The 24201-nt window shown below is 33.9% G+C and overlaps 2 protein-coding genes and 2 pseudogenes across 2 annotated transcripts; 2 read left to right on the top strand and 2 right to left on the bottom strand.

Annotated features, from left to right (window-relative positions):
• Nucleotides 1–1886, top strand: LOC123915057 (annotated as a pseudogene).
• A 1329-nt stretch (nucleotides 1887–3215) lies between these two features.
• On the top strand, nucleotides 3216–3941 carry LOC123915056 (annotated as a pseudogene).
• Nucleotides 3942–9145: 5204 nt separating this feature from the next.
• LOC123916178 (patatin-like protein 2) lies at nucleotides 9146–11274 on the bottom strand. Its single transcript, XM_045967564.1, has 5 exons — nucleotides 10731–11274; nucleotides 10244–10592; nucleotides 9815–10117; nucleotides 9537–9712; nucleotides 9146–9422 (listed from the first exon to the last, which is right to left on the bottom strand). Exons 1-5 carry the CDS (start codon nucleotides 11051–11053, stop codon nucleotides 9359–9361), a joined length of 1215 nt encoding a protein of 404 aa, XP_045823520.1. The 5' UTR covers nucleotides 11054–11274; the 3' UTR covers nucleotides 9146–9358.
• Nucleotides 11275–23213: 11939 nt separating this feature from the next.
• Nucleotides 23214–23666, bottom strand: LOC123915055 (exodeoxyribonuclease-like). The gene has a single exon (XM_045966207.1). It carries the CDS (start codon nucleotides 23664–23666, stop codon nucleotides 23214–23216), a length of 453 nt encoding a protein of 150 aa, XP_045822163.1.
• Between the last annotated feature and the right edge of the window lie 535 nt (nucleotides 23667–24201).

Below are 24201 nucleotides of genomic sequence, written 5' to 3'. Positions count from 1 at the left end.
ATCACTGACCTAACCAAAGTTTCTATGACCATGGCCAACCACTTGTTCTCCAAACAAGAATTCCAAGAAAGCAACATTGTGTTTTCGCCATTGTCAATCTACACGGTGCTCAGCATCATCGCTGCTGGCTCTGAGGGTCCGACACAACAACAGCTTTTGTCTTTCCTACAATCCGAATCTATCGACCGACTCAAATCTTTATCCTCTCAGCTCATTTCCTACGCGCTCACCGATGCTACTCCGGCAGGCGGACCTTTGCTGTTGTTCGTCAATGGTATGTGGGTTGAACAATCACTTCCACTTCAACCTTCCTTCAAAGAAATTGTGGCTACTGATTTCAAAGCCTCTCTTGCCTCAGTTGATTTCATGACCAAGGTATCATAATCTATAATCCCTCTTTTTATTAATCTTGAATCCATGCCATGCTTTTTTGGTATTAATCAATTAATTTACCTTCACAGACATTTATCTGTTCTTTTCTTTCTTTACTCTTTTGACTTAATTATTTGATGAAATCATGAAATACTTAGGGTACCAAATGACATAAATATCAATCTTTATTTTGTCTCTCTTTTTTTTTGTTTGTCAAAGTAGCCCGGTGGCTGGACATTCAACCTTAAAAGATGAATAGGTGGAGTGTTTGGGGTTCGAATCTCAACTCCTGCATATATAATGCGATTTTCCTATCAACTGAGCTAAGCTGACGGAGACTATTTTTAGTAAGTTAGAACAGTAACAATAACAACTGTACACATAATATGTACACTACACAATCAATGTTTTGCTAATTAGTTAGAAGTATTGTCTGTTTTGCAACTCAGTCTCGCCTATATAATGTTCATATTTCCTCTGTGATGGTATACAACTGATTTATCAAACACAACATGTTACAATAATATCATCAAAATGTTCAATTCTTCTATTAAATTTCTTACTGAAAAATTCAATTTATCTTTTTACACGGATAATGTTTTTTTTTCTTTTTTTTTTCAATATTGTTTTAAAGGCTCTTGGAGTGACAAAAAAAATTAATTCATGGGCTAAAAAATGACAAATGGTCTTATAAAAAATGTACTTCCACCCGGGTCTGTTAATAACTTAACAAAGCTCATCTTTGCAAATGCACTCTACTTCAAAGGAGCATGGGAGGAGGAGTTTGATACATTATATACAAAAGACTATGATTTTCATCTTCTTAATGACAACTCAATCAAAGTTCCCTTCATGAGGAGCCGGGAAGAGCAATTTATCAGTGTATTTGATGGTTTCAAAGTACTTCGTCTTCCTTATAAGCAAGGTGAAGATACGCGTCAATTCTCTATTTACGTTTTTCTTCCTGATGTAAAAGATGGGTTGCTAGCTTTGATTGACAAGGTAGCTTCAGAATCCGAGTTTCTGGAACATAAGTGTCCTCGAAAAAAAGTTAAGGTAGGTGACTTCAGAATTCCAAGATTTAATATTTCTTTTGAGCTTGAAACTTCTGGCGCGCTAAAGGAGCTAGGAGTGGTTTTACCTTTTTCTCCGGGAGGTCTGACGAATATGGTGGACTCTCGTATGGGTCGAGACCTTTACGTTTCCAATATATACCACAAATCTTTTATTGAAGTAGTAAATGAAGAAGGTACCGAAGCTGCTGCAGTGACCGTTCCTACATACTTGTTGAAGAGTCGCAAGCGTACCAGACTTCTGCAAAAGCCGATAGACTTTGTAGCTGACCACCCTTTCTTGTTTTTTATTCGAGAAGATTTTTCTGGAACAATACTCTTTATTGGCCAAGTTCTCAATCCGATAATCAAGTGATCTTAAATTCCTGTTATAGAATCAAGTGCTCAATCCGAGAAAATTTGTCTGGAACAATACTTTTTATGAAGAATATGTATTTTATATGACAATTGCTTACTGTCTTTGAAATGATCTAAGTGTATCTCAAATGGATTAAGATTGTCAAAAATTAGTGGCTGTTGTTCTTTTGAGACTAATTAAGGTAATGGTAGGATTTGAATTGAGGCTATTAATTTTTATAAGGGTTATGTTAACTTGTGCCCTAAGGGCACATGTTAAACTACCTAAAAATAGAAATATAGTATTTAATGATAGAAATATAGTATTTAATTGAATACACCACAAGTTCAATAAATTTTTTCCACATTTATCTCCTTAACATGTGCCCTTAAGGGCACAAGTTAACATTCTCCTTTTTATAATTTAGATCAGAAACAGTAAGCATAGGTTCTGCATGATTATGCAGAAATTGATTCCAATATTCCATACCCAAGGAAAAGGTTTTAGGAGTATAAGTTCTTGTTACTTATCCGGATTTGAAAAGTTTCAAGTCTTGAATCAAATTCCAAACACTACTTAAGCTTTCTAATTGATATCCCTTTTAATTATATTAACAAGTTTGTTTTCTATGTATATCAGACCTTACACAAGTATTTACTTGTTCTTTGATAAACTAGTGTAGACCTTCGTAGCTCGGTTATAATCATGGTCAGAGAAATGAATAATAGTCGTGTTATTTGAACATCAAAAGACAAAAGACAAACACGGTATATCTCTAATATAATTTGATTTTATATGTATTCAAACACTAAAGCTTTCTAATCCATGTCCCTTTCTAAACTCTATTTTCTCACTCAAATTCCAAACACAGCTTTCTGAGCCATGTTCCTTTTCCATATTAACAAGTTTGTTTTTTATGTGTATGAGACCTAAAACAAGTATTTACCAACTGAGGTGATATGAACAGAGCAAATGAATAATAGTCGGTTATTTGAATTTCAACATACAAACTTTAAAAATAAATTCATATATTTAATGAATAAACAATTACACTCTTTTTTTATAAGAGTTAGCATCACGTTTAGCTAGAAACTAATTCTCAACTTGTTACCTTGGCTTTCAAGCAACTTCACATTATATTTTGGACTCTTCCTAATAGATGGAGAAATTGCATGCATCTTTCTTTTCCAACTGCATTTTAAAGTCACTCATATTTTCAGAGAAGGAAACTGCCGTGTAGATAAAATAGTCAACATTGGTTTATCTACAAACAAAAAAAAAAAAGATGTTATACCAAAAAAAAAAAATTAAGATTTGGCAGATTTTTTTTGCATGACTTGACCAGCAAGACATCTTTTATATTATAAATATAAAATAAGGATTTGCAAAGACTCTCTGCTTCAAAGATGTTTTCAGTTTCAGAGAGAAGTAGAATGGATTTCCACGACGAATCAATCACCGACCTAACCAAAGTTTCTATGACCATGGCCAACCATTTGTTCTCCAAACAACAATATCAAGATAAACAACATGTTGTTTTCGCCATTGTCCCTCTGCACCTGCTCTGAAGGTTCCCTTCACGAGGAGCTGGAATCCGCAATTTATCAGTGTATTTTATGGTTTTAAAGTACTTCGTCTTCCTTATAAGCAAGGTGAAGAGTGAAGACAAGCGCCAATTCTCTATTTACATTTTTCTTGCTGATACAAAAGATGGGTTGTTAGCTTTGATTGATAAGGTAGCTTCCGAATCTGAGTTCTTGGAACAAAAGCTGCCTCGTAAAAAAGTGGCAGTTGGTGCCTTCAGGATTCCAAAATTCAAAATTTCTTTTGGATTTGAAACTTCTGAAATGTTGAAGGATTTAGGATTGGTCTTACCTTTCTCTGCGGGAGGTTTGACAAAAATCGTGGACTCTCCTATAGACCAAGACCTTTATGTTTCTAACATTTTTCAGAAGTCTTTTATTGAAGTAAATGAAGAAGGTACTGAAGCTGCTGCTGTTGCAACGACTTGCATGGCTACTGCTATGTGTGGTTATGTCGTCGAGCCTCCACCTCCAATAGATTTTGTAGCTGATCACCCTTTCTTGTTTCTGATCAGAGAAGATTTATCTGGAACGATACTCTTTGTTGGGCAAGTGCTCAATCCTCTAGGCCTGTGATCTTAAATTCCTGATTATTGAATCAATTGGATCACCCAGATAAAGAGGGAACCTTGTTTTTTTAATAATAATATGCATTTTTAAAATTAGTGGCTGTTGTTTTTTTAGACTAATTAAGGTAATGTTTGGATTTTAATTGAGGCTATTATTATTATTACTCAGTATTTTTAAATTTAGATCAGAAACAGTAATAACAAATGTTTTAGCAGTAGCAGGTTATAATATATCAGACCTAACACAAGTAAGTACTATTTACTAACTCAGGCTATCTGTATTTGTTCTTTTGATAACCTGCGTAGCGCACGGGTTATAATCATATGATCAAAGCAAATGATTAATAGCCGCGTTATTTGAAATTCAAAATACAAATTGTATATCTTTATCTCTAATATAGTTTGATTTTATAGGTTTGCAAACACTCAAGATTTCTAAGCTATATCCGTTTCTAGATTTTGTTTTCTCTCTCAAATTGAAAAGTTTGTTGTCTAAGTCTTTGAGACCTTAACACAATTATATTTACCAACTCAGGGTGGTAGGAACTTGTTGTCTAAGTTTGTTCTTTAGATAAAATAGTTATAAATTCGCGAAGCACACAAACGAATACTAGTCCGATTATTTGAACATAAAAATACAAACTTGCAAATAAATTCACAGTTAATTATAGAAACACTAAACTTTTGAGTGCATCTTCATTGGATTCCCCTTTTTCAATTGGTTCAAGCATACCAGTCTCTAGATTTACCTTAGATATTGGTTTCTTCAACAATTTGTCTCCAATTTGGCAAAGTTTTTCTAAGTTATCTTTTGTGGCAATATCAACAGAAGAACTTGTACCAGTCAATGTATCATCCTGTATTATAATAAAGTTTAGTATAAGAAAATTTCTTTTGGGCCATACTAATACTAATTCTATATAAAAATTACAAATGAGTTTATATATATTGAAAATATTACCTGTATCCTAAGGTAATTATGTTGTGAATTAAGTGCTTGAGCTGTTGAAAGATGAAAATCAACCATATCTCTTGATGATTGACTAAACACATCAATTAAGGGAGTGGAACCACCATGAGTTAACCAATCCAATAGACCCCATTTTGATGCCATTTTTGCATTAAACTTTTGTTCATTCTTCGGTGTCCCCGTTCCTAGTGAGATTATCAAGAAACGACTATATTCCATAGGGTTGATGGCATAAAAGTCATTATTTTGATTAATTATCTGCTTTGTTACTTCATTTACAGCCACTAAAGTCTGAAATATAATCACCAAAAAAAAAACTAATCAGTGATATGTTTGCAAATTAAATAAAGTTTGATTTTCAAAAACCACAACTAGTTAACAAACATTTGTATTTGGAAATTAATTAAGTTGTAGTAGTTTGGATGTGTATGTTTGGTGAGGTTGTTGTGTAGAATGGCAAAGAAATTAAAGTTTTGAAAGCTTATGAATGTTAATTGTTGGAACATGATGAGAATTGGAGGAAACTTGGTATTAAAGTAAACACATAGTGTTAGAACCATGTATAGTGTGAATTGGAAAAAAGACTCTTTAAGTCCCACATCGCTAAGATCACGCTACTTGGTAGTGTTAATTGATTGCACAAATGAAAGCTTATGAGTATTTAGTTGGTTTGTTACATTGCATTCCTTAAAGTTGTATTTATAGATTTAAGATTGCATGCATACTCCCTTTATCCTGATTTATAAGCAAAATTTTACTTTTGAGATTCATTCAATAATGGATGTATGTGGTCTATAATATAGGCCAAATACATTAGTTTTTCAATGAATCTGAAAAGTTGACTTTTGCTTATAATTAAGGATGGAGTGAGTATATGCGAGGAAGAGGAATGTTGTTGACTGTGTCTCCATCATCAGTCAAGGCTGCGTGCCAGCGTTGAATATTATAATTTGTCGTCTATGCTGTAGGTCCAAATTAAGATCATTTCTTTGTTACTAAATTATAGTATGGTATATATTATTATAAAGCAAACCAAAGTAGGAAACAAATTACAATGGACAATTCAACCATAGAACCCAAAATTAAGATCACTTATTTCTACGAAGGTGGAGGGAGGAGTTTCAAAATTAGTGGATCATTGCCTAATTCAAACTCAAAATGTTTTTCTTTAACTATATTTTAATTTATTTTTTTTTCACCCTCTGATTCATAGGGAAAAGGGACTTTAGTAGTTCAGAATTCGGGGCGAGTTCTGACATCAAGTGGAAGAAGCTTTCGCCAGCATTTTTGGATGGCTGTAAAATTATTAAAAACATCGTTTACAAAAAATAGGATTTTAAAATTATGATAACATTTTTGTCAAATATATAATTAGCAATATCTAGATCCACTTCAAATTGTTTACGTTGGCAAAGAAAAAGAAATCAGTAAATGAAGAATCTAGATTTTAGAGTGAAGCAGCCAAAAGAATAGTTTTCAAATCTTTAGGGTAAGATTTGTAAATAACAAGATTATTATTTATTTATCCCAATTTAACAAGAAAACTGTACCTAATATTTTTTCCCTAAGAAAATGAGATTGACCTTCAATTCCAATTCATCTTCATTATATCTGAATATTTACATTGGTACTTTATAATTGGCCTAAATATTTTCTATTCTGTGCTTAATTAATAATATTAATTAAAGATAGTCCTCGTGAGCATAGTTCAGTTGGTCAGGACATTGCATGTAAAATACAAGGATCGGAATTCGAACACTGGCACTTCCACTATTTCACCTTAAAAAGTGAAATTCTAGCTATTAGGTTACTTAACAAAAAAAAAAATTAAAGATATGGCCGAGTTTTAGTGGACTTTGTTGGGTTTAATAGCTAAATTTCTTTAATTTTCAGATTTATTTCTCATTTCACCTTTCATATCCAGAACAGCAAACTTATTTGGAAATATCAACAATTTTAGCAAAATATAGAATTTATTCCACTAGATGATTGGATTAGAGATATTTCACAAAGCAAAATGATTAATCTTTGAAAGCTAATTCACAATCTAATTTGGATCTAGTAATTAAGTTATCAATTTCAAGCTAACAAGATATAGTATATGATGATGATGTACAATTTATTGCTCTATCGGAAGAAATAGAAGTCTTGATGTAAGTCCAATAAAATATTGTTCATTTCATTTCATAAGCAAAAATTAAGCAACAAAAATTGTTCAAGTGAATTCATGAATAACCTTTATATAGTCTTAGGGAATAAAAGTGCTTCGAGTTATATTGGGAATGAAAAAACGTGGTGTAAGTTGCAAATGTTGTTATATATTTAGGAAAAGTTGAAAAATTTTACCGTAGAAAATGAGTGTGAAAAAGTGATTGGAGTTTGTGGTTACTCAAATCTATATATATAATTCCTAAATAGTTCTCCTAACCCTAATCCACTTAGACCAATCAAATTGTTTCATTTAGCCACATCATTATTATTATTATTATTATTATTATTATTAGTTATTATTATAATTATTATTGTCATCTCTATACTTTTCATATTCTACATTTATATACTTATGCCTTTTTAATATACACTCACTCAAGCTTTTACTTAGCCTTTACTTTTTTTGGTGAATATAATAATTTTTGCTTACTATATTATAATAAGGAGAATACAAAAATACACACTAATTAACTTTATAACTCTCGGTAATATATTTTTCATCTCTTAAGTCACAATTCAATTTTCATCCCTTGGACTCTTCTACCAATATTTTAATATATAGCTTACAACTGTTTTAATTTGTATCTTATTCATATTTTCCTAACTAACCATTACGAATGTTAGAAACAAATATTTTCATCCCCTGGTGCTCAATCATGTGCTTAATAAGATTACCATTTGTTTTTCCGGTTGAATGTGAGAATAGATTTTTTCATATCTTATAATGTGCAATTTCTCTTTCCATTATCTTGCCTCTTCATCTTTTGTGCATCAGGTATAAATATTATGTTATTTTCTAAAATCATGATTTGTTGTACCCTGGTGCTCAATCATGTGCTTAATAAGATTACCATTTGTTTTTCCGGTTGAATGTGAGAATAGATTTTTTCATATCTTATAATGTGCAATTTCTCTTTCCATTATCTTGCCTCTTCATCTTTTGTGCATCAGGTATAAATACTTATGTTATTTTCTAAAATCATGATTTGTTGTAGTTATTTTATTTTTTGCAAAAATTAACTTTTTGCATAACAAATAAAATTAAGAGAATTTGACATTTTTTGTTTCTTGCAGATCATACATTCAACTTTTGTGTTGCACATCATTTATAGGTTTAGTTAATTGTTACTGTATATGTGTATTTATATTCTATTATGATACAAATTAAATAATATATACTTTATTTTTAATTGAATTATGTAATAGTTGTTTTACTTTCCTTTCCTTTACTTTTTTATTTATTCATTTTTTTATTGATATACTTATTTTTATAATTTTTGATTTTAGGCTTTGGGTCATCATCTCTTACTCAAACGAACTGAACTGTGAGGTTGATGCTCTTCACATATGTCCCTTTGGAATATTTTTAAAAGGTATGTACCCTTTAATTTTATTTGTTTTATTTGAGTTTTTCTAATTCTGTCACTATTTATATGTCAATTGTGTGACTTAGATTTTGTCACATATCTTTTCATCCAATCCTTTGTGTGTTTTGAAATAGATTTATATGTTGTGCGGAGATATATCATATTACTCCTGTATATATAAATTTTAGATAGTCATTCCGTTACTCATGTAAAGTAAACCATAATCCTTAAACCAATAATATTTCTTCATTTAACCACTCACTTACAATGCCACACCACTTCTCCTTAGAAAATAAATCTTTTGAATTTCGGATTCTCTATTTTATTATTCTTATTATTTTGATAATATGTAATGTTTCAGTTTTATGCAATTGTAAAATAAAAATAATTGCATCACACCCGTGCATCGCACGGGTAAGGGTCTAGTATATGTTTATTTTGATTCACTCTTCATTGCTGATGAAACCAAAAAAGCACTAGGAGGAACAAAATTTACATAATGTTTATTTATTGTTGTTATTCATGTATTATATTTCTCAAGATAATAGACTAGACATCAAAAAGAAAAATTCTAACCATTCACCAAATCCAACTTGTAGCTGGTTTTGAACATTCTAATTCTAACATTATTAAAGTTAGTTTATTTGGAATTGGTACACAAAGAAGAACAATAAATTAAATCTTTTTATTAATAAATCAACAAACAAATACGCCCACATTTTCTATACATCAATTGAATCCAATGCAAACTCTAAATAAATGAACTATAGACAAATAATTTTTTATTTTTTTGGTACAAATAGACGAATAATTTTATTATATAGTACATAGAAAGAATTAGTAATAATGTTAATGGATGTCTCTCTAAATCAAGGTTTAGTGTACGTGAGGGGATGTTAATTCTCGAAGCTTCCTCTCTTGTGAAAGTATTTTTGCGAACCTGCAAAGATTAATATTGATATTTAACTCATGAAAAATATATATAGAAGATCAACAATTTTTTTTTTATAAATATAATATAATAATTGAATCAATGACCAATGACCATTAATACCTTTTGAGAGCTTCTTGATTGGTCTCCCCATTTTGAGTAGGCTCACACATTCCATTCTCCAAATTGATCTTAGCTACGGGTTTCTTCAATAACTTTTCTCCAATTTGACAAAGTTTATCTAAATTCTCTTTTGTGGCAATATCAACTGAAGAGTCTATACCAGTCAATGTATCATCCTGCATTTTTATGTAATATGAGAATTGAAAAATGGAAAAAATATATGTATACATACTATATATAAAATTTCTAAAAACTAATTATAATATTGTTTTTATTACCTGTATTCGAAGGTAATTTTCTTGGCAGTTAAGTGCTTCAGTGACCGTAGCCAGATGAATGTCAACCATATCTCCAGAGGATTGGCTAAAGATATCGATTAAGGGAGTGGATCCGCCATGGGTTAACCAATCCAATAGACCCCATTTGGCGGCCATTTTCGAATCAAACTTTTGTTCATTCTTCTGTGTCCCCGTGCCCAACGAGATTATCAAAAAGCGACTATATTCCATGGGTTTGATGGCATAAAAGTCATTATTCTCATTAATTATCTGTGTGGTTACTTCATTCACGGCTACTAAAGTCTGGAAGATCAACCGTCATAAAATGAAAATTAGTATATAGACTACATATACAAGTTATTTAATTAATTTAAAAAGTTTTTTTTTTCTTATAGTAGTGACAAAAGGTGTATATAAACATTTATATACCGGATTATTTGCAGAAACACCGCCATCAATGAGGTTGAATTCATGTATGTTCCCTTCGGTGTCTTGGTTCTTGAAGTTGTAACCAGGAAGATAAGTAGGAGCAGCCGAGGTACTGATGCATATGTCTGAGAGTCGAGCATCAAAGCAAGGGTTTTTCTTAATCTTATAAGATGAGAAAATGATTGGTTGCAATGTCTTTATGTCAAAAGCGGGGATCACGATATTGGTGAGTGTCTCATGCACGCGAACATCCCCAAGCTTCTCCCTCACAACATTGTGAAGATATTTTCCATCATATTTTGGTCCTGTCAATGATTTGAACAATTTCCCCACTGATCCGAACGTGTGCCTGCATAAGTTCAATCGAGACCAATTTTATAAGCTATTGATTAGTTTTTATGTGTCAAATACATCAGTTATTCAATGAATGTTAAAAAAATTGATATTTGCTTATAAGAATGACCAGAGGGAGTATATATACACGTACTTTTGTTGTGGGAAAATCTTTGGACAGTGTTCTAAGTAAAAGGGCTTGATATCCTTGGCATCAAAAAGCGGACGTTTATTATCATTTGGAGCGGTTAACATGGCAGTTACAAGGCCACCGGTACTTGTTCCTGTAATCACATCAAAGTAATCCGCAAGTCTTGCTGATTCACCATCCAATTCTTGAAGTTGCGATTCAAGGAACTCGAGGATGGTAGCGGGAATAATGCCCCTAATACCGCCACCATCGATGCTTAGAATAGTCACCAAGTTTCCATAGGTAGGAGCTTGGATTTGTAGAAGTGATGATTGTGTTCTTTCCATTGATATTTTTGATTGAAATATATTTGGAAATTAAGTTGAAGTATATATGTTTGGTTAGAAGCGCAAAAGTTAGAACTTGGGAGTATTTATGAGAAATTAATATATTGAAAGTATATATTTGGTAGGTTGTTATGTTACATTGCATTCCTTAATGTTGTATTTATAGGAGTTTTTAAGATTGCATACATGGAAAGAGTATGTTCCATATTATATGGTCAGGTAAAAGTGTTGAATGCTTACCAAGTCCAATACTAATCAAGCCACGTACGTACGTGTTGAATATTCTGCCTTTGTGGTGATCTTATTCTGCCCTAGACTTTCTACGTACGTATATATTAATTTCTACGAAAGTGGATCATTTTTGGACAAAACAAAATCTTTACATTAAAAAGTCGTCGTAGCAATTTGGAGTTTTCTTTGGAAAAATATTTGTCCTATATGTGGAAAAAATTTCAGTGTCTTATATATCAAGTGGAGATTATAAATTAAAAATATATATTTACTCATGCTTTAATTATAAGTAAATATTTTTTAAAAAATTATTGAATAATTGATGAATATGATATTTATTAAAGCTAAAGGAGAAATATTTGTTTATAATTAAGGTCGGAAGAAGAATATTTAAAAAGTTAAGTTTCTTGCATTTGGAATTTGAATTGTTAAATTAGTATCTGATGGTATAAATTTTAAGTTTGGTATTTTGAAGAGGATTGGATAACTTAACTATTTTGGTCGAGTTAAGAATTGAAGGAAGTTGGAAAAGGTAAATGAATCGGGTTCATACACTCTACAGGTAAAACATACTACTGCTTTAATCTAACTTGTCGCTCAAACTTTTCGTGCAATGCAGAAATTTTCTCATTTCCCAAGTAAATTTTATTATTAACATGATTGAAATGTTATGTCAACATTGTTTTATTTTAAATCTAAGTCACTCAATCAAATCGTGGTAACAGATTATCCTGACATTAACATTATCTAACACTCCCTCTGAATGTAAGTATAAGAAAATATATACTTTTTAGTTCATTAGTTCAGACATTGTTTATCCAAAAATCGGTCCAATTACACTCCTTGGTGTTATATTTTGATATGTTGTAGATGTAAGAATTTCTACTAATTCATAAACGAAATTCAACCTTAAACAGTGGAAACAAAATTGAATTTAAATAGCCGAAATACCTCCCGCCATTGCTATAACTTGTTCTTGTTGAGGATTGATCTTGCTTGAGGTTGTTGAGGCTCTTCTAAACCTTCTACAATCTCCCTTAGATGGTGTAAGTCACTGAATAGAGATATGAGGCTTAGGGAACCAAAACAAGGGTTGCACTCTATTATAATTTTTGTCCATCACAAAAATATCTTAAGTGCAATCATAACTGCCACACTATCTTTATGGGCGGTTACTATATTTTAGGGAAAGAATAAAGACCACAATTTAGGCTTAACGGATAATTACCACAATGTGCACTTAGCAGTAATTATCCCTTATTCAAATTAATAAATAAATAAAAGGAGATAAATCCAACATTCTCCCACTTGGTCGACATATTCTTTCACTTACAATAATAAGAAACAAGACACATGGATCATAGCGATAGGTCCTCTATAATATCGAGTATTATCTTCTATGTATCACAATGTAACGAGTCTCTAACCAAATATAACTTAATGAATAAACTCACAACATTTATGTTTATTTAGGTTCCAAACTTAAGCGATATTTCTCAAAATCAAATGTGTACGTACACTTTAGAACTTAAAACATGAGAATATATCATATATAGAGTTTCATAAAACAAAAATCGTTATTATAACGAAAATCAGATATAGGAACCAAGTCCCGTTCTTTCTACATGATCCTTAAATTTTTACGATGGCATGCCTTTAGTCAAAGGATCGACAATCATCAATTCAGTACTAATATGATTGATCAATAACAATTATTTGATCCTTAATGCGCTCTCTTACGGTTAAATACTTAATGTCGATATATTTAATTCGACATCTACGGCTAAGTACTTAATGTCGATATACTTAATTCGACTTTCACTTTTGGTATTCTTAGCCATAAAACCGCAACTGAATTGTCACAATACATCTTTGGCGGTCAAAAGATTGAATCTACAATTTTCAACCCACAATTGAAACTCTTCATTCATACACCATGTGATGTAGTCTCAAACAAAATACGAACTCAGCTTCCATTGTGGAAGTGACGGTCAAGGTCTGCTTTGCGTCTTTTCAAGAAACAACTCCACCGACTAACATGAAAATGTAATCGGATGTTTATTTTCTTAAGTCAACGCAGCCTGCAAACTCTTAAGTAGAGTAACCTTTGACCTCTAAAATTTTAGTTCGTATATACATAAGCATGTAGTCTTTAGTTCCTTGAAAGGACCTAATTACTTTATTTGCAGTTTTCCAGTGTTCCATATCTGGATTCTCTAATATTTGTTTAATATTCCAATTGCAAATGCAATGTCAGACCGTGTGCGAACCTGAGCATACATTAGGCTTCCACCGATGGAAGCATATAGAATATTAAGCATTTGTTCCCTCTCAAATCGTTATTCAGCATAGGTCCAAATAGAACCTATCACCCTTCACAATGGATGCTATACGTGGTGAACAACATTTCATCTAAAACATCTCTAAGACTTTATTGATATGAGCCTATTATGACAAATCTAGAATTCTACGAACTCTATCTCTTTGAATCTCAATGCCCAATGACATAAGAAGTGTCACTCATATCTATATATCATAACTCTTAGAGAGAATTTGTTTCACCTTATATAGCAACTTTTATCATTAGTAGCAAGTAAAATATCATCCACGAACAAAATAAGGAAATAAATTCTACTCCCACTGACCTTCTGGTATATACATTGATCCACAATGTTCTCTACAAATCCAAATGAAGAGATGACACCATGAAAATTTCAAATACCACCGAAGGGAAGCTTGTTGAGTCCATATATGGATTTTTTTAAGCTTGCATACCAAAAGCTCATCACCACCAGAAGAAATTCCTTCGGGTTATTTCATGTAAACCTTTTCTTCTAGATTTCCATTCAGAATGCAGTTTTCACATCCAAGTGAGAACGTTTCAAAATCATTTTTAGCACCAATATTATAGTCCGACATTTGTAAATATACCACATAATCACTAGCTATAGTTGACTTTATTTCTCTAGTAATCTTTCATAATGTTGGTTCAACATTTTGTTCAATAATTTCAAAAAATTCTTGAACATCTTCATTTACTAGATTATTATAAGCCGCTTGTGTAACTTTAATAACTGACTGTCTAATACCCATTTGAGCTTGAGGGGCAATACAAATGACAATCAATTGATCACTTGAAGTAGAGGGTTCAACATCAATATTACTTTTATCAGAACAAATGTCCTAGAATTGATTGCTCCCACTAATCAAGTCATCTTCAAGAAACTTTGCATTTCTTTATTCCACAATTTTAGTGCTATGAGATGGACAATATAACTTAATACCCTTTTAGATTTTTCGGCATATCTAATGAAATACCCACCTATAATCATAGGGTCTAGTTTCTTTTCTTGTGAGTTGTAAACTCTTACTTCAGACGGGCATTCCCAAATGCGTATATGACACAAACTCGGTATCCAACCTTTAAATAACTCAAAAGGTGTCTTTGGGACAACCTTAGTTGGAAGACGGTTCAATATATACACTACCGTTTTAAGAGTTTCGCTCCACAATGACGTTGAAAGTCTGAAGTTGCTACGCATACTCCTAACTATGTCCATTATCAGTATATCTATAATAATATTTTTCACCTCTATAATCTCTCACGATCTTAATTTGCTTTTCGCATTATTTTCTACTTCAGCCTTAAAACTTTATAGGCTTCCAATGCTTCATAATTATTATGAAGAAAGTAGACATACATATATCGTGAGTAATCATCAATGAAGGAGATGAAATATTTCGGACCTTGTATGTCCATGTTTGGACGTACAACATATATCTGAATGTATGATTTCTAATATTTTAGTTTTCCTCTTAGCACTTTCTTATGTGTGTTAGTCTGCTTTCTCTGAATGCAGTTTACACAAGTCCAAAAAAAAAAAAAAATTAGTGAAATTTAAAGTACTAAATTCACTAGTCTTTTAATTTTCTGAATGGAGATATATCTTAATCTCCGGTGCCACAGAATAGAGGATTCCTTATTTATAACACATCATTTAGTTTCAACTTGAACATGCATAACATTATTAGTGGCATCAATTTGAAAATTAATTGAGAAAAGAGACCATTGGATAATACATCATTTCCAAGAAATTTAGATTTATTAAACAAACTGAAAGACATTTTATAAAAAAATAATGGAATATCCCAATGGTTCAAGCCTTGAAATAGAAATTAAATTTCTAGAAAAACTTGGAATATAAATAAAAGTATTTTTCAAATTTAAAACAAAGCCACTACTGAAAAAATTAAATTGCATGTTTCAACAGCCTCTATATGTGAACGCATCTTGACTTCCTAAATAGATGCCTTGCTCACTTGGAAGCGTTTTTCTTAAGCTGATTATACATTGTAAGGTATTCGATAATCATGGATTGTAGAACCAAAATCAATCCACCATGTGTTATAAATAACATCAATCATATTAGACTCAAAGCAGACAAATGAAATTCATTTACCTTTCAGGGTCTTGCTCTTTTCCATATTTGTCATTATAACATCTTTATCCATTTCCATCATCAATCTTTCTTTCTTCTTGAACACGCATGTGTGTTACATGGAATTATGAACGGCTGATTTGAGGATGGAAGAGTGCTAAAAATATAACGCACAAGGAAAGATTCTGAAATGTTAATCTCAAGAGTCTTTAGTTGTGCTGCTATATCCCTCATTCACATGATGTGCTGACGCACTCCTTTCACAATGATGAGCTTCATTGATGAGAACTTCATAATTAAGGTGATAACAAATGTCTTATTTGATGTTTTTAAAATGTTCATCAATGACCTTAAGCAATGCTTGAACATTATTATGCTGATCAACGCAACCACGAATGCTAGCAAAAAAAAATGTTGGTCTTTATGAACATCATTCTGAGACGATTAGGTCGCTCCCATATTTCATAAAGATCGACATCTTCCTGAAGGCTAGTCTCTATAATAGGAGATGGTTCGTCTTTCCGAATAGCATAATCAAATATTCATTCATCCTGAATGAAGAAGAACTCTCTCCTTATACACCTTATTATTTTCATCCTTTAGTTCGGGAATTTCACACTTAAAGTGAGAGAAATTTATAGGCTGCATAGCTGTAAAATTAAATTTACATGCTTATAATTAAATTGAGACTACTAAACAAATACCATGTTTTACCAATGTAAATCATGTTTCAAACTATGAATCTAGTGACATAAAACTTACCTGTAGGCTAAAGTTTTATTCAATTAGATTCATATAACTTAATGATAAAACTATCAAATTATGTTCCCTTTTCTAATCCCTGTGGGTAAATTAGAAAATATAATTTAATATTTTATCCTAATTAACCATACATAAACATAATAAAAATTCCTGTGGGACAAAATTTACTACGTTCAATATAGTCAATTACAACCAATGTCACTAACATGATTTTAAACTCTTAATATATAATTTCACTCGATTAAAGATGCTGTGGCTACTCCTTAATCAAATAAAATCATATAAATCATTTTGACATTTAATTCATAATATTCAATTGCATAAAATGTAACCGATTCATTTTAATGCACATAATTTCATGATTAAAAAACTTACATATTATATGCTTTAGTAGGTTACATAAATTAACCATGTAATAATACTAATCAAGTGAATGACTAGAATCGGTGTTACATAACTTCAACATGGCATATATACCAATTAATTTTAATTACAATTACATGATTAAAAAACACAATTATCATGCCTTAATTGGATACAACACGTAGCTGCATAATAAATAAAGTTCAATGCAATTAAATACAAAAACGTTACACCTGACCAAGCGGTTACTGAATGCCGCTTCTTAATGGGCGCGTCTTACAGGTTCCTGGTTCGAACCGGTGTTAGGACAAATTTTTCGTGATTTTAATTTTAATCATTGCTGTTCATAAAGAAAATTGAAAATTCACAAAAAAGGCAAAGAGCGGAATCGAACCCACGATGTCTCAGCAGCAAGTCAATAAATCAACCACTAAGACAGGTGAATCAGTTTTGAAATAATTTGCGTTACATAATATTTATAATGAAAGCATTGATTAAAATAAATATCATCATCTTCAACCTCCAGACGGGTCAAAACGACCCGGTTGAAAAATTCACGCGACCCGAAACTGGAAAAATCGATTTCAAGCCAAAATAACACCGAAAATTCATGTTTTAAACACAGAATCATGAATCTAAAATATTTCCGTATGATTCAATATTTTTCTGCATCTAAAACGCTCTTAATCTGAAATCGAAATTTATGAAAAATTCAAGCAAAACCCAGATTACTAAAGCTTTTGATTTCATAACTATTTTTAACTCTAAATCACATGAATCGAAATTATTTCTATATGGTTTAAAGATTCTCTGTGTATAAATTAAACAGTTACAAACATATGAAATCAAAAAATTTAGAATGGATTAAAACTGCAATAATCAGAACACGAAATTGCAAGGCAGAGGCAAATAGGGCTCTGATACCAAATGTAAGAATTTCTACTAATTCATAAACGAAATTCAACCTTAAACAGCGGAAACAAAATTGAATTTAAATAGCCGAAATACCTCCCGCCATTGCTATAACTTGTTCTTGTTGAGGATTGATCTTGCTTGAGGTTGTTGAGGCTCTTCTAAACCTTCTACAATCTCCCTTAGATGGTGTAAGTCACTGAATAGAGATATGAGGCTTAGGGAACCAAAACAAGGGTTGCACTCTATTATAATTTTTGTCCATCACAAAAATATCTTAAGTGCAATCATAACTGCCACACTATCTTTATGGGCGGTTACTATATTTTAGGGAAAGAATAAAGACCACAATTTAGGCTTAACGGATAATTACCACAATGTGTACTTAGCAGTAATTATCCCTTATTCAAATTAATAAATAAATAAAAGGAGATAAATCCAACAGTAGAGTCCATGTTTAAGAGGTAAGATGGCTTTTCTTTCGAGAGCATGGTAAGATAACTTGTTACCATGTCCTGGTGCCCATTAAAATGTGAATACTGGTATATTATATGCCTAAACAAGGTGTGTCCAAAAAACTACAAGGAAAAATGACTAAAATCCAAATGGCTGCTTTGTTTTTTTGTTTTTGGTCAAATGGCTGCTTTCTAAACGATAAGACAAAGTCCATATTGTGGCTTGTGATCATTGGCAACAAGCTAATTAATAATAGTCTAATAAGTTGAGTAGCACAGATTCAAAAAAAAATAAAAAATCATTGGCAACAAGCTAATTAATTAATAGTCTAATAAGTTGAGTAGCACAGATTATTTTCTTTCGGTACAATGAGTAGCACAAATTTAAGGTAAGCATTGAAGAAATGAAAATTAAAGTTCAGATTTAATTCTGACAAAAACGATTAAAATATATATAATAATTTAACAACTAATTACTAATTTTGACAGTTTAAAAAATATTAATTAATGAAGTTCATACCTTCAGGAACGACACTACAGTTATAGTCAAGTCCAACATGTGATTTATGCCGATAAAAATATATGAAAATGATTGCCTGCAGTTGAATTTTACTACAGGGTCCTGGTCTGCTGTAAGGCTTTTAAGCCATTCTCGTCCCCATTCTTTTTTTTTAACAAGCCAAAATGAGATATATTAACTAACTCAGTCTCCCCGGCACAAGACGTACCGAAGTAGACTACAGAAGTTTACAAGATGAGACAAACAATCAAAACATATACAAAAGTCATACAAGGCCCAGACAAAGTAGAGGACTAGACCACCAGCTATGGTAGTTCAAAGCTAACGTAATACTCGTCGACTTCAACCATCTAAATGAAAACAGCTTCATCTTGTCCAACAAAACATGGGGCATATCTGCTGAGCCTCGAAACAATCGGTGATTTCTCTCCGTCCATACAACCCAAACGCAAACAAGCCAAATGAGCTGTAGAAAAGATCGACGCGCTCGAGATCCACCTGCTGAAGATGTGAACTGAATAAAGTGATCACGCAAAGAAACGAAATCTACCAAAGGAATGCCAATCCACGAACGCACTAAATCCCATAGAGAACCAACAAAACCGCAGGATAGGAATAAGTGAGGGGCCGATTCAGCCGCACCACATCCAAAAACACACATGTGAGCTGTAGGAGATAAAACCCGTCGAGTAACCAGATTCACCCTCGTGGGCAACCTGTCACGCAATAAACGCCACACAATGATGGAAACCTTCAAAGGAATCTGAGGGTGCCAAATGAGATTGTCTGCAACATCCATAGTAACCAAAGCATGAGATATCAGGAGCTTGTAAGCCCCCCTAACCGTATAACCTGAGTCAGGATCAGGATACCACTGCCACCTGTCCAAAGAAAAGGCCTACAAGGAAATGTTAGAAAGTAGAGACTGACACTCCCCCAACATCTCCTCCTCCCACACCCTCAACTGCCTCCGCCACTCCCACGCCCCTCCATCCGCACCCCACCCTAAAGCGAACATCTCTGCCACCGTACACGATTTGCTCGCTGTCAAATCAAACAAGCGCTCAAACCGCTCACACAAAGGAGTACCATCCACCTAGGGATCGGTCCAGAAAAAAGTCTCTGACCCATCCCCCACACCCTCCTCACAACATGCTCCTCGAACCACCCGCCCCCTGACTCGCCACCTCCCTCCCTAATACGCACTATCTCCCTCCACCACAGGGACCCCCTCCGACCTCCATCCCGAAGTCTGCCTCTCTCAACCCCATACCTCGCTGCCAACACTCTAAACCACAACCCGCCGCTGTCCACCAACATCCTCCAACACCACTTGCCCAAAAGGGCCTGGTTAAACTCCCGCAACCGCCGTACCCCCAAACCTCCACTCTCCTTAGGTAAGCTAACAGATTTCCAATTAACCCAAGAAATTTTCCTAGAATCCTCACACCCCCCCCCCCCCCCCCCAAAAAAAAAAATTAATAAAAAGAGATTCAATAGAGGAAACAATACCTGAGGGAGCTTTGAAGAAAGAAAGAGCATAGACAGGTAGAGAGGTCAAGACAGATCACAACAGAACCAGACGACCACCAAAAGACAGGAATCGACTCTTCCACCCAGACAATCTATTCTTTATTCGATTCAACACTGGATCCCAAAAACTCAAACGCCTCGGATCACCCTCAATCTGAAGACCCAAATAAAGGAAAGGGATCTTTCCCACCTTACAGCACAGAATAGACGCAGCTTCGCTCAACCAGGAATCAGAAATATTAACTCCAACCAACATGCTTTTATTAAAATTAACTTTCAAACGTGACATAGTCTCAAAACAACACAAGAACAGCTCGTAAAGCCCGAACATTTGCCCAGCTTTTAACCCCTAGCAGGAGAGTGTCATCCGCAAACTGAAGGTGCGATACCGAAATCGAACCCTGCTCGCTAATGTTATACCCTGTAAACAAATTTCGCGCTACCATAGCCTCCATTAACACGTTGAGACCCTCAGCAGCCAGAAGGAAGAGAAAAGGAGACAACGGATCGCCTTGCCTAAGACCACGCTTAAGAGAGAATTCATCAGTCGGACTACCATTGACTAAAACAGACGCCGTAGCCGTACAAACACACTCTCTAATCCACTTTCTCCACAAGGCAGGAAAAGACATTCTCCCCATAACATCATCCAGATAGCCCCAGTCCATCGAGTCATAAGCTTTCTCGAAATCAACCTTGAACAGCATAAGTTCCTTTTTAGACCTCCGCGCCTCATCCACCACCTCATTAGCAACAAGAATGCCATCAAGTATTTGCCTATCCTTTACAAATGCAGTCTGAGCCTTAGAAATCACACTCCCAATCACAAGACGCAACCTATTCGCTAAAATCTTTGGCAAAATTTTATAAAAGCATCCCACAAGCGAAATAGGCCGGAAATCGTTCAACCTTTGGGGGCTATCAACTTTAGGAATCAGAGCTATAAAGGTGGAATTTATACCCTTAGCAAGCCTTCCATTCCGATGGAATTCGGAGATAAAAACGCATAATGTCACCCCGCAGCTCAGCCCAGAAGTCTTTAATAAAACCGAAGTTAATTCCGTCGGGACCAGGGCTTTTAAAACTATCATAATCCCACACAGCGGATTTCACCTCTGCCTCTGTAAAAGGTTTAATTAAACTACCATACTCCACATGGTTCAATCTTTTAAACTGGAGATCCCCCACCCCGGGCCGATCCACATTAGAAGCCTTAAAGTGAGACTCGAAATGCGAAAACACTGTCTGCCTAATCGGTTCCACACCCTTAATAGTAACCCCATCCACCTGAATAACAGACATAGCATTCCTTCGATGGCGGCTCGCCAGAACCGAATGAAAATACTTCGAGTTAGCATCTCCATCCTTAAGCCACAGAGAACGGGATTGTTGCCAACTAATACTGGCGTGCAACCGCGAAAACGAGTGAATATCCACCGAAACCCCCTGAAGCTCCACTAACTCCTCCTCAGAAAGAGCCTCTTCCTCACCCTTCACATCGAGGGCCGAAAGCCTAGCTTTCAACTTGTCAATGCGACTAGGGAGATTTTGAGTGTGAGCCATATGCCATTCTTTCAGCCCTGCCTTAATCAACTTAAGTTTTTCCTTAAGCACATAACCACCCCAACAATCGATCTGAAGCGAATTCCACTTCTCTCGCACGAACGAATGATAGCCAGGCACATCCTTCCAACACTTAGGGTCTGTTTGGTTCGAAATAGAAGGAGGGGAGGGGAGGGGAGGGGAGGGGAGGGAAGGGTGGGAATTTTAATGGAGGGGAGGCGAAGTGAGGGGAGGGGAGGATAATATTTATGTTTGGTTCAAAAGAGGGGGAGGGGAGGTGACAGATTTTTATTAAATATGTGTTTGGTTCACAAGGGGAGGGGAGGAATTCTAAAATTAATTTACTTTTTTATCCTTGTCATCTTTACAAAATCTCAACATTTTAAAATTATTCAGTATTCACTACATAAACAATTAAATATGAAAATTCAATAACCGAAAACTCCATAAATAATCAAATACAAAATTCTAACAAAATTTTTTATGTTCAAAAATATTAGAACACTTCTAAAATATAATGTGTAGAATATGAAAATATGTATAAAACAATTTATTGATAGTTAATTTTCCTAAAAAAACTTGTTGATAGTTTATATATATATATGTAGAGTGCAATGAATTAAAAAGTGTTCATTTTATTATATATAAAAAAAAAGTATTCATCCAAAAATGTTGTAGGATAGGTAAAAAATAAAAACAAGTATCTTGTAAAAAAAAGTACATTAAAAAAAAAATAGTACAGGTAAAAAATAAACACAGGATGTTAGCAACGTAAAAAAAATGGCAACAAGCAAATAACTTAGTATATTTAATATAAATTTTAAAAGGAAAGTTTTGGTATTTTCAAATAAATATGAGGATAATTATGTCAATGTAATTAAAATTATAATAATTCATCTCTCCTCACCTCCCCTCCCCTCCAAATCCCCCCAATTTGGGGGGAAGCAAAAATTGGTCATTGGAGGGATTTTGCTCACCTCCCCTCCCCTCCTCTCCCCTCATAAAATTTGAACCAAACACAAAACATTTAAAATATTCCCTCACCTCCCCTCCCCTCCCCTCCCCTCCAAAAACCCCGAACCAAACATACCCTTAAGCATCCTAGACGGGCGAGAACCCCAATCTTCCTCATTCGCAGATAAGACCAGAGGACAGTGGTCAGATAGCCCTCGCAGCCTGGCTACCTGCCTACAGTTAGGCCAAGCCAATCACCATTCCTCAGAAAGAAGGAATCTATCTAGGCGACTCATTGAGAGACCATCCCCTTTAAACCAAGTAAACTTACGACCAATCAAGGGAAGATCAACCAAGGTATTATCTTCGATGAACCTACTAAAAGGAATGTGATCTAAGGAACGATGACTACCCCGCACCGAACGTCGTTAATCCACATGTTTCACGGCATTAAAATCCCCACAAACACACACTCTCTTCCCCACTAGCGAGAGAAGCCGCTCCGAAATAGACTCCCACAGCCGTTGCTTAGCCAAATCATCACAAGGGGCATAAATGTTCGCCACAAAAAACTCCTTGCCAGACTTAGTGAAACGACCATGACACCACAACACATGCTCACGACTCTCTGTCCACCACATCTCCACCTCAGAAGAATCCCACAAAGTTAAAATCCCGCCCGAAGCCCCCACCGACGGACGAAAGGAAAACCCGTGAAAAGAGCTACCCCAAAGATTAGAACAAAGGAGAACGTCGTAGTTTTGTAACTTTGTCTCCTGCAGACAGAGAATAAAGGGCTTCAGTTCCCCTACCAAATTTCCCACTGCCTTCCTCTTCTCTAACCCACCCAACCCTCTTATATTCCAAGAGACGATCTTCATTTACAAACACTCTCTCCCCCGGCCGAAGCAGAAAACCACATTCTTTTTTTTAGTTTATAATTTGTTTATATTATTTAAATAATAATTGGGCAAAGTTACTCAACTGTGTCATCCTGCAGTTGCACACAACTGCAGGTAATCCAGATCCATTAATTTCTATGCATCGCTAATTTGATAGAATAAACTATTTTTAGCATGCATACAATTAAATCATATAAAATATTAATTTGTAGTGAATTTAATTGGATGCATGTCTAAAAAAAATAGAAGAAAAAAAATCATGAGTAATTCTAATTCATAAAAATACTTAATTTTATAATTTATGGCAAATAAATAACTAGGTCCCTTTTGTACCAAAAAAAAAATAACTAGGTCCTTTTATAAAGAATTAAGTAGGTCTTTTGTCACTGCATGACCGTACATTCGTGTGATTACCATTTAAAAATAAAATAATAAAAAGTACAAAGATATGATTTGAATAAATCAGCCCAATTTATACTTTTGTTAGTACCTTACCATGCTTGACACGCATAAC

Source organism: Trifolium pratense, linkage group LG3 (genome assembly GCF_020283565.1).
Source record: "Trifolium pratense cultivar HEN17-A07 linkage group LG3, ARS_RC_1.1, whole genome shotgun sequence".
Taxonomy (NCBI): domain Eukaryota; kingdom Viridiplantae; phylum Streptophyta; class Magnoliopsida; order Fabales; family Fabaceae; genus Trifolium; species Trifolium pratense.
Note: the sequence above shows the minus strand (reverse complement) of the source record. Positions and strands in the feature narration are given on the sequence as shown.

Excerpts from the sequence above, each read along its gene's own strand:
- LOC123916178 (XM_045967564.1), bottom strand. The coding sequence starts at position 11,053 with ATGGAAAGAACACAATCATCACTTCTACAAATCCAAGCTCCTACCTAT. Across the intron at positions 10,118-10,243 it reads GTGTTTCTGCAAATAATCCG|ACTTTAGTAGCCGTGAATGA; the intron begins GTATATAAATGT and ends TTGATCTTCCAG. Across the intron at positions 9,713-9,814 it reads AAAATTACCTTCGAATACAG|GATGATACATTGACTGGTAT; the intron begins GTAATAAAAACA and ends ATAAAAATGCAG.
- LOC123915055 (XM_045966207.1), bottom strand. The coding sequence starts at position 23,666 with ATGAAGATCGTCTCTTGGAATATAAGAGGGTTGGGTGGGTTAGAGAAG.